This window comes from Notolepis coatsorum, assembly GCF_963971535.1.
Source record: "Notolepis coatsorum genome assembly, chromosome: 11".
Lineage (NCBI taxonomy): Eukaryota > Metazoa > Chordata > Actinopteri > Aulopiformes > Paralepididae > Notolepis > Notolepis coatsorum.
In genome coordinates, this window is record NC_140175.1 from 94,373,427 (window position 1) to 94,389,145 (window position 15,719).

Consider the following 15,719-nt stretch of genomic DNA (forward strand, 5'->3'; position numbering starts at 1 on the left):
ACTATAACAGTTGCAAACAAGGATACACGTTGAAACGGTTACAAACAAAAGCGAACTGTAAAACCCGGAAATAAAACTCAGCAGAGCTGGAAAAATGTGGACTAGGGATAAGGAACGGACTCACGGGAAAATACAGGAGTGAACAGAGTGAGTGACCGAACACAATGTTGCAAAACAAAACAATGACAATGGCGCGACAATGAATGTGAGAAACGGGCAGGAATAAATACTGCCCGTGATTACCAATGAGTGCCAGCTGGTTTAAGGCCAGGCATGGCCAAGACTGGTGAACACAAAGAATTAGTCAAAAGAAATCTCACACTAAAAATAAAGGCATGTGTAAAGGAATTATCTTACTGGAAGACATATGTAAAGGATAAACCTTGATGGAAACATATGAAAAGATATTAACACTTATTGAAAACATATGTAAAGGGATGAACCCTTAAAGGAAACATATGTAGGGCGGCTAGGTGGTGTAGTGGGCAAGGCACTCGCCACCAGTGTGGAGACGCTAGGATTCGCGTGTTCGAATCCAGCTCTCCACATTGTTTTCAGTTTAGCTGGTCGTCCGCAGTAATACACATTGGCCGTATTACGGGGAGGGAAACTGAAGGGTGGGGATCGGGCGTTGTGAACAAGCGACTCCTACAAGTCGGTTGGTGCGCCTGCGCAGTAGAATCAGGAAGTGTCGGGGGCGCTTATAGCTTATCCGCAACAGTAAGTTACTTCCGGGGTAGGCCTGATTGGCCCCGACAGGCACGTGACGCGCAACTTTCTCTGCCGCGCGGCACGCTCCGCGGAGCCGAGCAGCAGAGCTTGCGGAATTACGTAACCGTCCAAATACGCCATGACTTTCATTCGGCGCTTCAGCTCACCTGGCAGAGCAGCGGTCCTGCGATCCTGCGGTCCGTTGTTGGTGAGTTCGAATCCCATCAAATCTTTTTTTTTTAACGTGATTTTTTTTTTTACGTGTATTCTTTCGCCGGTTAAGGTTAGGCATGGTTAAGGTTAAGGTTAAGGTTAGGCATTGTTTCGGAGTTGGTTAAGGTTAGAACGGTTAAGTTTAGGCGCTGTTAAGGAGCTGGTTAAGGTTAGAGTTTGTGTTAGAGAATGGCAATAGACAGCCTATTTCCGCGCGACAGCTCTCAGCAGCCTCGTTGCGCGTCCTGAGTTTGCCGCGTCACGTGCCTGTCGGGGCCAATCAGGCCTACCCCGGAAGTCACTTACTGTTGCGGAACAGTTACAGGCGTCGGGGGCAGCGTGAGCCTCCCACGCGTTACTCCTCGACACTGAGAGATCGAGCTGCGCAGGTGAAAAGATGCGACTGCTGTTACCTCAAGTACCGGAGGGGACTTGTGCTATGTATGACTTAGTCCACATTGCAGCCGGCTTGTGGGAGGCAAGAAACAGCGTTCGTGACAGGGGAGGGTTGAATTGGATGATACGAAATTGGGATGGGAGAAAATATAGAAAAATGGGAGAAAAAGTGGATCAAAAAAAAAAAAAAAAAAAAAAGGAAACATATGTAAAGATATCAACACTTACTGAAAACATATGTAAAGGGATGAACCTTTAAAGGAAACATATGTAAAGATAACCTTTTAAACACAAGCTAAAACGGGGAAACACAACATGAATAGAGGCAGCACAGCATTAATCATAGTATTAATAGTATCCAGCAAACCTAGGAGGTTAAGTATCTGGAGTTGCTGCGTTTGGCCACCAGAGGGCGGCAGAACGCCACTGTTCATATTGTTCAGGTAGGGTCCCTGGCTGGGACCATGACAGGCACAGGACAAGAAGGCCCTACAGAGAGTGGTGCGCTCAGCTGAGCGTACTACGGATATTGCACTACCACCCCTGCAGGTCTTATATAACAAGAGGTGCAAATCCAGAGCCTGCAGAATAATGAAAGACCCTCACCACCCCAACAACAGCCTGTTCAAGCTGCTGCGGTCAGGCAAACGCCTGCGCACACCAGCAACTAGGACAGAGAGACTTCGGCTCAGCTTCTTCCCCCAGGCCATCAGAGTCTTGAACACTGAACTCTCCACACACAAGCACACATGAGCACACACACAACACACATACTGTAAACGCTCACACACTAACAGACACTTTAGCACGAACACACACACGCTGCACACGCACACACTCAATGGTCACTTTACACAATGAAAAGGTCACTTTAAAAAAAGAATGGGAGTGGTTCTTGTATAGGAAATAGATGGATATAGCAAGATAGCATAAGGATATATAGTATAACTGTATATTGTATAGTATTGTATAGTAGTGTACATAAGACCCAGTGCCCATAGCTATCACTGTATTGTACTATCGCAGGACCTTAGCATGTCTTTACCATGCTTTTTGTAAACTTTATGTACATTATACCTGTTATGTCTCATTCTATGTCTTATTCTTATTTTTATTACTTGTATTATTGCACAATCGCTGCGGGCATGACCACCCGCATTTCACTGTATGCTTGTATGCCGTGACAAATAAAACTCTTGACTTGACTTGACTTGCTGACTATTTGTAAGTTTCTTTGGATAAAAGTGTCAGCTAAATGACAAGATATGAATGTAAAATGTCTCTCTCTCTTTCTCTCACGCGGCTTGGATCTCCCCACTCACCTGCATTGTTTTAACCCTTTCACTACCACACTACAGAAGGTTAATCTTTCACTACCACACTACAGAAGGTTAACCCGCTGTAGTGTGGTAGTGAAAGGTTAACCTTCCGTAGAGTGGTAGTGAAAGGGTTTACCTTCTGTAGTGTGATAGTGAAAGGGTTAACCTTCTGTAGTGTGGTAGTGAAAGGTTAACCTTCCGTATTGTGGTAGTGAAAGGGTTAACCTTCTGTGGTGTGGTAGTGAAAGGGTTAACCTTCTGTAGTGTGGTAGTGAAAGCGTTAACCTCCGTAGAGTGGTAGTGAAAGGGTTAACCTTCTGTGGTGTGGTAGTGAAAGGGTTAACCTTCTGTAGTGTGGTAGTGAAAGGGTTAACCTTCTGTAGTGTGGTAGTGAAAGGTTAACCTTCTGTAGTGTGGTAGTGAAAGGTTAACCTTCTGTAGTGTGGTAGTGAAAGGTTAACCGTCTGTAGTGTGATAGTGAAAGGTTAACATTCTGTAGTGTGGTAGTGAAAGGTTAACCTTCTGTAGTGTGGTAGTGAAAGGTTAACATTCTGTAGTGTGGTAGTGAAAGGTTAACCTTCTGTAGTGTGGTAGTGAAAGGTTAACCTTCTGTAGTGTGGTAGTGAAAGGTTAACCTTCTGTAGTGTGGTAGTGAAAGGTTAACCGTATGTAGTGTGGTAGTGAAAGGTTAACCATCTGTAGTGTGGTAGTGAAAGGTTAACCGTCTGTAGTGTGGTAGTGAAAGGTTAACTTTCTGTAGTGTGGTAGTGAAAGGGTTAACCTTCTGTAGTGTGGTAGTGAAAGGGTTAACCTTCTGTAGTGTGGTAGTGAAAGGTTAACCGTCTGTAGTGTGGTAGTGAAAGGTTAACATTCTGTAGTGTGGTAGTGAAAGGTTAACCTTCTGTAGTGTGGTAGTGAAAGGTTAACCTTCTGTAGTGTGGTAGTGAAAGGTTAACCGTCTGTAGTGTGGTAGTGAAAGGTTAACCTTCTGTAGTGTGGTAGTGAAAGGGTTAACCTGTAGAGTGGTAGTGAAAGGGTTAATGTTCCTGTTTCCTCTGCCTCCTCTCTTCATTACCTCCCCTCTCTCCCCTCTCTCCCTCCACCCCGCTACAGGCCCATCAGTCCGGGCCCGGTGCTGCGCTCTGTGTACCGGAGTACGGGCTGCTCCGCTCAGCCCCTGCGGCACGTGGTCTATGTGGAGCACGTCATCGTCCGCGTCACCATCACCCACGGGCACCGCGGCGACCTTTCCATCGCACTCACCTCCCCCTCCGGCACCGCGTCCCAGCTGCTCGCTAACAGGTAACGCCGTGTCAGGGGGGCGACAGTGGCTCAGGAGGTAGAGCAGTCGTCTGGTAATACCGAGGTTCGCGGTTCGATACCCGGTCCTTGAGCAAGACACTTAACCCCTAATTTGCTCCCGATGTGCAGGTTGGCACCTCACATGGTCGCCTCTGACATCGGCGTGTGAATGTGTGAGTGAATGGGTAAAATGTGAGGAACAAATTGTAAGGCGCTTCGGATAAAAGCTGCTCTATAAATGCAGTCATTTACCATTTATTTACCATTCAGAGAAAATACCTCTCCGAATTGATGTGCGGAATGAGCAGCGTTATGCCCGCATAAGCCCTGCTGGCTTATTAGAGAGCCCTTTCAAGATAAGATAAGATAAAATAAGATAAGATCAAATAAGATATTCCTTTATTGATCCCCTTGGGGAAATTTGTACGTCATACTCATAGCAGTATGAGGGAGGGGGGAGTGGAGGTACAGGTATGGGCAGGGAAATAGTAGAAAGACATAAATATAGGCATATAAAATATAGGCAATACAATTTGATCTGAATATAAAAATATGAGGAACATAAACAGTGTAGAAAGGTGCAGATGAGGGTCTGTATGCCCTATCGGTTATATTATATGTTACGATAAATATAGGCAATAAAGAATTTGAATCTGAATATAAACTATGAGTAAGAGTACAAGTAAATACACAAGGTACCCTAATGATATACGTCATACATTGTGCTGTAGATCATTGGTTCTCAAATTCTTTCATGTCAAGGAATCCCCAGATTGACGTGTAATAGGTCAGGGACCTCCATCTGAGAAGATGCTCATTGGTAGATGTGAATGAATGAATGATTTTATTTTTATTTTATTTCGGTCTTCTTTTACAAAGCAATGTACAGTAGTAGAAAATGTATAAAAGAAAGAAAATGACCAAAAAGGTGTAGGCTGAAGCCGAGGCTTATAATTGCCTACCCTTTTTACATGACATTATTTACAAAAAAACAAACAAAAAACACAATTCAGTACATAATTTTGCAAAAACAAAAGGTTACAAAAGTTTCATAGTTTTATATACAAAACGTATACACATTTATTTATGTTTTTTATATATATATTTTTGGTCACGATTTTAATACAGTTATGTTATAAGAGACAGGCTGCCACACACCTCGGCACCAAACTACAAAAAACCTGTACAGTACAATATTAGTGAAATTAAACTATTACTCATTTAGCTGGGGACCCCCTGTAACCTCCTCAAGGACCCCTGGGGGTACCCGGGTCCCACTTTGAGAACCACTGCTCAGTCTAGATCACCTAGTGGCCAGTATGTTTTTTTTTAATGGACTTGTTTTCATTAGGAACCAGGTACATGTCCTCGCAGATACCACCCTTACACAAAAAGTTCACTCCTGCCAAACACTGGCAGAGATTTACAGCATTGCTCCAAAATTGCAGCAAAAAAAATTCCCATACATATTTATGCAGATTAACTTGGTGGCAAACCTCCCAAATGCCACAGTTGGCAAACATTGACATGACAATATTTTCTGGCAAACTATTTTCTTTGCTGCAAATGAGCCACAAATTAGAAGTACATTTCAGCAAACATACATTTGCGATAAAAACCTGGATGACAAGCCTTTGAACGAGATATTATGGATTTCACCTGAAATTCACAGATCCTTTGTGTGAACGCAATATCTGGAATAGCTTTTATTTTAATCTTTTGATCATACATGACCCCTAGAGGAACACGCCTCTTGATTTTAGTGATTCGGGATCCCATGATCCTTCCTCTAGCGCCAGCATCAGGCCAAACATTCATATTATCTTACTTGTGAATGCGATAATTCAAATATATTTTTATTTGAATCTTTTCAAATGTCCAGTGCACATTTATTAACCCTAGAGGATGAATCCTAATGCATGTATCTCAAATACCTTTTCTTCGAATATTTTCAAATTTGTGGTGCACATTCATGACCCCTAGAGGAAGAAGCTCCTTGATTCTGGTGACCCTGTGACCTTTCCTCTAGCGCCACCATCAGGCCAAATGTTCAATACTCAAATGAGTGTATCTTCTGATCCCATTTCCACCAAACTTGACAAATATATGTCCCTTACTGCAGCAAGGAGGACTGTGAAGCGCTGAGTCATCTGGCCTCATGGGGGCGCTGTTCTCGTACAAATAAAAACATGAACTACTCCTCGACGGCTCCAATTAGGTGCATGATGTCACATAAGGTGGAGTGAGAATTCAAGCCTTCTGGGTTATATAGGGAGGTGTAGTCTGACGTCACTTTAGTTTCCCACCCGTATAGGGATTTATCACTGGAAAAATTTATTATCGGCTATTGTAATAATTCTGCCTGATGAACATTGGCAAGCTTTCCATTTTTGCACAAAATGAGTTCCCTTCTATCACTAACATTATTGTTTAAGCATTTTTGGTTGAAATAAAGTTAGTTATATAAAGTTGTTTAATTTGTCGTTAAAAAGAACTACACTTACCAGTAGAACGCCTGTCGTTCAGTGCTGTCGCCTAATAGAGCCAGGAGTCTACGCTGTGGTGACGTCAGCGCCAACGTGAGTGTAGTTCCTCAGTGAACGAAAACATAAACGTTATTATTTTGCTACCTTTACGATTAATTGTTTCATGTTGAGCTATAGATTGTGGATGAATACACACAGAAAGGTACACCTTTCAAGTTTCAAGTTTCAAGTTTCTTTAATAGTTGTCATAAGTACAGAATACTTTTATACAAAATGCTTCTTACTGTTACGCTCCAGAGACTGTGCAAGACAAGATAAGTATGAAATAAAATAACATAGTATAGCATGTAAATTAGAAGTAAAAAAAAATGAGGTCACAGTGTTCAGTATAGACATATGTACAATGTTCGATGCAGAATAGACGTAACTGAGTTACCATATAATATACAATATACTATGCAGTGTACTAATATACAATACTATATAGTGCAAGGCAGAAATGGGATGAGGTGCAATTTAGGTACAATTTACAGTAGGTGTACGAGTTGTAGTGCAAATCCTTTATCAATCAATATAAAGTGTGTTTGTGTGATCTAAAGTGTGGAGAGTGGGTGCTGCAGTGTGTTGTTTGTTTAAGTGAGTGTGTGCGTGTGGGTGTGTGTGCTGTGTGCATTTGATGGTTGTTGCATAGTGTTTATTGTTCGTTGAGCAGCCTGATGGCCTGGGGATAGAAGCTTCTTCTGAGTCTTTCTGTGCTCGCCTTAAGACTCCGGTATCGCTTGCCTGACCGCTCCCACTGTTGCCAATGTTCATGCTTTATTTGTTTTAAACGAGACGATTTAGAAATGTGTCCATTGGAAATACATTGCAATTTCAAGAGGGGTGGACCACGCGGGAAACAGCAATGACGTAACCACTACACCTCCCTATACCCACTGTCGGCCACAGACGGCACATATCCAGTTATATACAGTACCAGAGTTGTGTATTACCTACAGCCATTGCAGAATACGCATGTAGCCGTCACGTATCCCCAGCAGTAGCATAGCTGTGTGACTGTGTGTCGCTGTCGCAGGCCTCTGGACCGCTCCGCTGAAGGCTTCAAGAAGTGGGAGTTCATGACGACTCACAGCTGGGGAGAGAAGGCGGCAGGGGACTGGAGTCTGGAGATCCAGGATACGCCCTCTCAGAGGAGAGACAACACTCAACTAGGTCTGCTTGCTCCTGTTCTCTCTGTACCATTAAAAATACATCAAACCTCGCCCCCCCCAAACTTTGGCTAAAATACATACCCCATGAGATGTGTGTAGTTCCTATATACTTCAGAATAAGTTATACTCTCTCTCTCTCTCTCTCTCTCTCTCTCTCTCTCTCTCTCTCTCCCTCTCTTTCCCTCTCTCTCAAAGTATTAAAAGCGATGCACTGCTCTGTTGTTCTATTAAGTGTTATGAGCGATGCTCTGTTGTAAATGTTATTGTATATTTTTATTGAACTATTTTATCACACTTTTTACTGTCTGTTCTATTTTATAATTTTTCGCCTATTTTTAAACCGAATAAAACCACACTTTTTTACTCTGTCTATTCTATTTTATCATTTTAATTACTAAATGAAACCGTAAACAGAGAGGCCTATTGGGATGCTAGATCCTAATGTGAAACACTGTGATTTACCTTACCTTGCAACCTCTCTATCTTTTTTATGCTCCCTTATGCCTGTATTTTTTTTACTGCTGTGAAGCACTTTGAACTGCAATTTCTGTATGAAAAGTGCTATAAAAAATAAAGTTATAGGGTGGCTGAGTGGCGCAGTGGGCAAGGCGCTCGCCACTAACGCAGGAGATGCTGGGTTAGAGCCCAGCTCTCTGCGTTGCTACCGGCTTGTCCGGTCGTCATACTAACACAATTGGCAGTGTTAGAGGGTGGGAAAGCCGGTGGGTGGGGATTGGACGTTGTGGACAGCGACTCCTACAGGTCGGTTGGGTGACGCCGGTGCGGCGGAAACAGGAAGTATCGGGGGCAGCGTGAGCCTCCCACACGTTACTCCTCGCCACTGAGAGTTCGAGCTGCTGCGGTGAAAAGATGCGACAGGCTGCCTCCTCGTGTACCGGAGGGGACACGTGATGCAAGGCTTCTATCCTCACTACAGCCGACCAGTGGGAGGCATAGTCTAGCAACGTTCAAGACAGGGGAGGGAAGAATTGGAAATACGAAATTGGGATTGGAGAAAAATAGAAAATAAGGAGAAAAAAAGTGGATAAAAAATAAATTATAAAAAAATTATTATTATTATAATTCTTCTCCCTCTTTATTTCAGAAGGGGAACTGACGGAGTGGTCCCTCGTGCTCCACGGCACCCTGGAGCAGCCGTACTCGATGCGTCGCGAGCGGGCACGCTCGGCAGAGCTGCCGATGGACGGCGGAGGAGACCTCACAGAGGACTACAGCGGTGAGTCACCGCCACGTGGCACGAGTGCTAAACAGCTCCCCAAGTCCAGGCCATAGAATAGAATAGAAATACTTTTATTATCCAGAGGGAAATTTGACACTGCAAATCGCTCAACATTAAACATTTAGACAGAACAAGTCACGAATAAGAGTAACAAAACAAATTGCCTAATAATAAGAATAGAATAAAATAGAATAAAAATGGAATAAAATATACAGTAAATAAATACAGTAAAAATATACTGAAGACTACAGTAGGTGTAATATTGCACAGTGCTGTTTCAAAAGTAAGAGTCCAGGAAGATGGTAACTGTCACTCTGTGCTCAGTGATGCAGTGAGGCACAGTGATGCATTGTATAGTCTGATGGCTGTCGGAATGAAGGACTTCCTGTGCCGTTCAGTGCTGCATTTAGGTAGTGTGAGCCTAGCACTGAACATGCTCCTTCTGTCAGCCAAGTCTGTGTATAGTGGGTGGGAGGGGTTTTCCCTGATGGCCTGGACGCCTGAATTCTTTCCCCAATACATTTCCAGTTCCACGTTCGCCTTCTGCGCTCTGATTGGCCACTGACGTTTCTGGTCGCGCCAATCGTGTGACGGCAAGTTCTTTCGCCGTTTAAGCTTAGGCACTCTTTCGAAGTTGGTTAAGGTTAGAGTTTGTCTTAGAGCAGGGCGATAGAACGCCAGCCCTGATTCCAAACTCTAACCTTAACCAACTTCGAAAGAGTCGCCTAAGCTTAACCAGTGATAAACTAGGCGTTAGGTAGTTTGCAGGCTGTTAGAGCCGGAAATGGGCGCGTCACGCGATTGGGCGCACATGTCACATGACCAGAAACGTCAGTGGCCAATCAGATCGCACCAGAAACGGCAATGGCCAATCAGATCGCAGAACGCGAACGCGGAACTGAAAATGTATTGGGGAAAGAATAGACGCGGCCTGGACACCCAATTATCACCTCCTGCCTCATCACAGCCACGGAAAAGACAACTACTAATTGAAGGCCTTTAGTGGAGTTTAGTCTCTTTAAAAGAGTTTCTTGTCTTGAGTAGGAAGTCCCGCTGTTCTCCCTCCCGTACTCACCCCTTCTATTAGTTGCCGTTGCCATGACAATGCAGTGATGTTTTATTTTATCTTACTCTTTTTTATTGTCTATTTAAAACTGAATCAAACCATAAACAAGGTGGCCTGTTGGGATGTTAGATCTTAGTGTGAAAAACTGTGATTTTATATGTCTGCATTTTATGTGCTCATTTTATGCCTGTCTTTTTTCTGTTGTGAATCACTTTGAGCTGCAGTTTCTGTATGAAAGGTGCTATACAAATAAAGTGTATTATTATTATTATTATTATTATTATTATTATTATTATTATTATTATTATTATTATTATTATTATTATTATTATTATTATTATTATTATTATTATTATTATTATTATTATTATTATTTAATTATTATTATTATTATTATTATTATTATTATTATTATTATTATTATTATTATTATTATTATTATTATTATTATTATTATTATTATTATTATTATTATTATTATTATTATTATTATTATTATTATTATTACTGTTTGCCCTTTCCAGGACCGTGTAACCCGGAGTGCAGCGACGACGGCTGCGAGGGGCCAGGCCCGCAGCACTGCGTTATGTGTTTACACGTCTTTCTCAAGTTCAAGAACAACACAAGGTTAGAATCCTCACACACGCAACAACAGCGGCGCTGTTCGGCGCTCTGTGGGACATGATGTTGATCCCGGAGCGTCGGCTGCCGTTATAGGCACAGCTCCCGTGGAAATATTCCAGCGTACGTTCTGTGTTTAGTCTATGTCATTAACATCTGAAGCTGTGTTTAGTGACCCCTTCAGGCCGAATCATGTATTCCTTTTGGGCTCTCTACGAAAGGAAGCGCTACTCCAGGGTCTCGTCGCTGTGCCCTACACTTCAGAGATATATTGGTCTGATATCAGAACTTAATACTACTAAAATCAGATACTGAGAGAGCCACGCATAACTCCTCATAAATCAAAGCAAAGCGACTTGATTTACTGCATTTTTGGTACATCATTTAGATTTATTTAGATTTCCGCAATGGAGAAACAACATTTCTGTCAAATGACCTTGAACAAAGTTTATATTGTTTATATTGTTCAGTACAAGCAGCAGATTGGATCGGTAACTGCTATATTGGCAGATGAAAGTTTAGGATGTGATTTGGCAGTGAAGAAGTGCTACATATTCATCATCCCGTGACATTTGTGGCTATCTTCCCTACAGGACATGCGTATCAGAGTGTCCAGCAGGGTTCTGGGGGGACCGTCGGCGTTGCAAGAGGTGCTTCTCCACCTGTGAGCGCTGCACTGGTAGTCGTAGTGACCAGTGCACTTCCTGTCGACCCGGAAACCACCTGACAGAGGGGACCAATAGCTGCACGGCTAGCTGTGGGGACAACTACTACCTTGACCATGGTATGACTCCATTATGATCCTAATCTATGACCTTGACCTCCATTATGGCCCTAATAACTCACATTGACCTCCATTATGGTCCTAATCACTAACCTTGGCCTCCATTATGGCCCTAATAACTCACATTGGCCTCCATTTTGGTCCTAATCACTAACCCTGGACTCCATTATGGCCCTAATAACTCACATTGGCCTCCATTTTGGTCCTAATCACTAACCTTGGCCTCCATTATGGCCCTAATAACTCACATTGGCCTCCATTTTGGTCCTAATCACTAACCCTGGACTCCATTATGGCCCTAATCACTAACCTTGACCTCCATTATGATTCTAATTACTAACCCTGACCTCCAGTATGGTCCTAATCACAAACCATGTCAATTCTTACATCCCATCCTTACTTGACACGTTTGTTTAGTTGGAAATGTCTTTGTGATCATGAAAGACATTTAATTAGATTCCAAAGAGCTTTTCTCAGTTGTTCCTTCAAGGACCTCTACTGTATCTCTGGAAGGCTGCTGCTCGAAGACAGCTGAATATGGGCATGCCTAATGAGTAATCTGTTTACGCAACTGCAGTCAAACGTGTGTGTGCACGTCTGTGTGTGTGTGTGTGTGTGTGTGTGTGTGTGTGTGTGTGTGTGTGTGTGTGTGTGTGTGTGTGCGTGTGTGTGTGTGAAAGTGATTAATCGTGCTGGTGTGTACTCCGCTCGTATTGTCTGATTTCCCCACAGATGAGAATACGTGTAGAAAGTGCAGTGAAAACTGCTTGAAGTGCACCTCCGCCAGCATCTGCACGGAATGCAAACCAGGCACAAGGTGAGCGAGAGTCTCAGATGATGCTTGAATTAACTGCTCGGTAAACACTGTTCCGTCTCCTCCGGCCTCGGAAGAATATACCCCCCCCCCCCCCCCCCCTCCCTGCGCGCGCCCAACGCTCCATCATAACAATGTGAGAAACCTTCCGATAATTCTCCATATCCACATGACAGTAATGAGACTACTCCTCCTGGCACACACACACAATGCAGAAGGGAAATAAACTTGAATCGATTCCCGTCCGCCCAACTTGCCATCTCAGAAGTGAGAAATACTCTCTAATGGGATTCATCATATTTTAGGGATACAGGGAAGGTTTCCGCAATGGCGCGTAGAGTCGGTTCACTGTGTGTGTGTGTGTGTGTGTGTGTGTGTGTGTGTGTGTGTGTGTGTGTGTGTGTGTGTGTGTGTGTGTGTGTGTGTGTGTGTGTGTGTGGTGGTGGTGGTGGCGACGTGCTGTGGGTTGGAATCCGAGCCTGCGGTCGCAAAAGGTGATGACTCATCCATGCGGTGTCACGTGATTTGATGACAAACTCAAATATAGCGACAATACATATGTTATAATAAAAAAGGCTCATCAGCGTCTGTACTGTCTTCGTAAACTAAACTCCTTTGGAGTCGACCAGAGAATACTGGCAACGTTTTATTCTTCCTTTATTGAAAGTGTTCTAACCTTTTCATTTGTATGTTGGTTCACATCCCTCTGTCAAAGAGACAAGAACAAACTGCAAGGTGTTGTCAACCGTAGCTAAAAAATTATCGGCAAAACACAAAGATCCCTAGTACAGTTTAACAGTGCTCAAGTGCTCAAGAAAACACATAAGATAATTAGTGACTCCACACCTTCATGTGTGTTTTGACTTGCTGCCATCAGGAAAGCGCTTTAGACAGCCTGCCTGTAAAACAAACAGAAGGAAGTTTGGTTTAGTTCCAGAGGCCATTCGACTGGTGAATGGCCACAGTACAAGGAATGGTCAGTTCACCAATATGCACCTTTTGACCCCTTGATTTCAACACTTTTGACGAAAGTGCACTTTTTTTGTACCAACCGAATTTATTTATTAGACTTGACAGATCAACAATGTAAGGATCCTGTTCTAACAGTGTCGTGTCTCTTGTGCTCTAATAGTGTCATGATGTATGTCTCTTGTCCCCTGTTTTGTCTTGGATGTGTATAAGTGCAGCTGTTTGCCGTATTCATGCCTTAAATTGTCACAACAAAATACAGAATACTTTATGATGAAATGCTTGTTTCTGTATGAGCCCCTGAGAGTGTGCTACATAGGCTACAGTAAAAAGAAAGTAAATAAAAAAAAAAAAGTACAGTAAAAAAGTAAGTAAAGTCAATATACATATATATAATAAAAACAATCCAATGTCTATAAGTGACTGACGGTCATATACATCAAATGCACCAACAGTTGGTACATCAAAAACACGTAAAACTATAAAAATTTACTAAATTAAGCACAATCTGTGCCACATGCTCTCAACGCCCCCCCCCCCCCCCCCCCCCCCCCCCCCCCCCCCCCTCATCCAGTCTGCAGGGGAACCGCTGCCAGCGGACCTGTGGGCCCGGCTTCTACCACGACGAGCAGAACACCACCTGCCAGCCCTGCCACCAGGCCTGTGCCACTTGTGCAGGTGAGGCCAAGACCCAGGGGTCAGGGGTCACGATACTTATTATATCTATCCACATCCTGTCTGTGCATACCTGCTGTGGCGACTGAACCGAAGCAAACTCAGGAGACACGTTGTGTGTAACAGGCTTGTTTATTCACAATAAAAGTATTTATATAAATCAAGACGGGCTGGAAATGGGGGGTAACGTAGGTCCTCTTCAGGGGAATAAACAACAACTTAGGTTTTCTTCAGGGGAATTACTGTACAATGTGAGGTTCCAGGTAAGTACGGGGAAATCATAGTTCATTCAGGGGGGTAGGGGGAAATCATAACTCGCTCCAATAAGCCAAGTTAACTCAACGTGCATTCAGGTAGGTTATTTCATAACACTTCTTTTCCAGAGTCCAAGCTCCATTCTCTGTTCTCATGCATCTCCCCGTAGCCCCGTTACGTGCCCCGTGGGGTGCCTACGGTTTCAGAGAAACACAGTATAAGTGTATCGGTTGTCATATCGTCACCTTAAACTTCGATGCCCCGAGGGAGTTTCGAATCCGTGGTCTGCCGCACCGCGGGCAACAGCACAGACCTCTATACCAAGAGGTGAACTCACTGCTTTGCAACGTGTCTATGTATCTTTTAAGGGAGAGAGTGAGTTTAACCCATAGCATTTCATTGTACTGTACTTGTGCTGTGTGATGACAATACATTTTAATCTAATCTAATCTAATCTACAGACATTTCGAGGCTTGGCCATATGAACGAAATCTGGGATTTTATTTCCGATATTGACATACTGTATATCACAATATCTGTTCACTAATGCAAAATCACAATATAAACAAACCAATTGCTGTTCATCGCACAGAACCGCATCATGTAAATTGTGATACCAAACTTCCATTTTGGGAGAAATTTGAGTTAATATGTGGTTGTTATCATTCATGTAGATTACAGAATTATGCACAACAATATCACAATATTTAATATTTCTCACCATATAATGATCCCAGTACAGTACGATTTATTATTGAATTATCGTCCATTATCACCTACAAACCCCTCCTGCTCACTTACAAATCCCTCCACGCTCTGGCACCTCAGTACCTCAGTACCTCACTGACCTCCTCCACCCCTACACTCAGTCACGGTCCCTGCGATCCACAGACACTGGTCAGCTCTCCATTCCCCGAACCAGACTGCGGACCTTTGGGGACAGAGCTTTCAGTGTGGCAGCTCCCACCCTCTGGAACTCCCTCCCCGCAAAACTCTGCAACACCCCAACTCTGGACTCATTAAAAAACTCCTCAAAACGCACCTCTTCAACTCTGCCTTTAACCCCTAATTTACCGCTTTGTCTGTCCTTTTTATTTATTTTATAAAAAAATTGTTTTAATGTAAAACGACCTTGGGTCTTTTGAAAGGCACTATATAAAACCAAGTTATTATTATTATTTGCGGAAATGGCAGCAATGATTTTCATAGTGTTGTTGGTTCCTTTCCCTGTATTGTGATGTACTGTTATGTGTCCTGCACCAAAGTGTCTGTGTCTGTCTGCATGACATACTGTGAGTGTAGTGGCCAAAATCCAAATAAGTCTGTCCTATATCTATATTTGACACTGCGTTGCGTGTCAATGACAGTATTGCTGCTGCCTGCTGCCCTACCTGTGGCTTATAGCGTTAGCCCCGCCCCCTTCACCTGAGCAAAGCGCCCTACTCACTGAAACAGAAACATGTATTAATAAAGGTTCAGAATGAATCAAAACAAAATAAACTTAAATGCGGCTCCTACAGTGAGTGTCTGCATGATGACATACTGTGAGTGTCTGTGTCTGTCTGCATGACATACTGTGAGTGTCTGTGTCTGTCTGCATGACATACTGTGAGCGTCTGTGTCTGTCTGCATGACATACTGTGAGCGTCTGTGTCTG

At 43.2% G+C, this 15,719-nt stretch overlaps 1 protein-coding gene across 1 annotated transcript in view; it reads left to right on the top strand.

Annotated features, from left to right (window-relative positions):
• pcsk5a (proprotein convertase subtilisin/kexin type 5a) overlaps nucleotides 1-15,719 on the top strand; it is a gene marked incomplete at both ends in the record, with an annotated part of 120,863 nt that overhangs the window by 23,138 nt on the left and 82,006 nt on the right. The window contains 7 exons of the mRNA XM_084325006.1: nucleotides 3,753-3,941; nucleotides 7,503-7,639; nucleotides 8,744-8,875; nucleotides 10,469-10,571; nucleotides 11,159-11,349; nucleotides 12,082-12,166; nucleotides 13,707-13,810. Of these exons, the coding sequence (XP_084181132.1) occupies nucleotides 3,753-3,941; nucleotides 7,503-7,639; nucleotides 8,744-8,875; nucleotides 10,469-10,571; nucleotides 11,159-11,349; nucleotides 12,082-12,166; nucleotides 13,707-13,810 (941 nt within the window). The remainder of the gene's footprint in view (nucleotides 1-3,752; nucleotides 3,942-7,502; nucleotides 7,640-8,743; nucleotides 8,876-10,468; nucleotides 10,572-11,158; nucleotides 11,350-12,081; nucleotides 12,167-13,706; nucleotides 13,811-15,719) is intronic.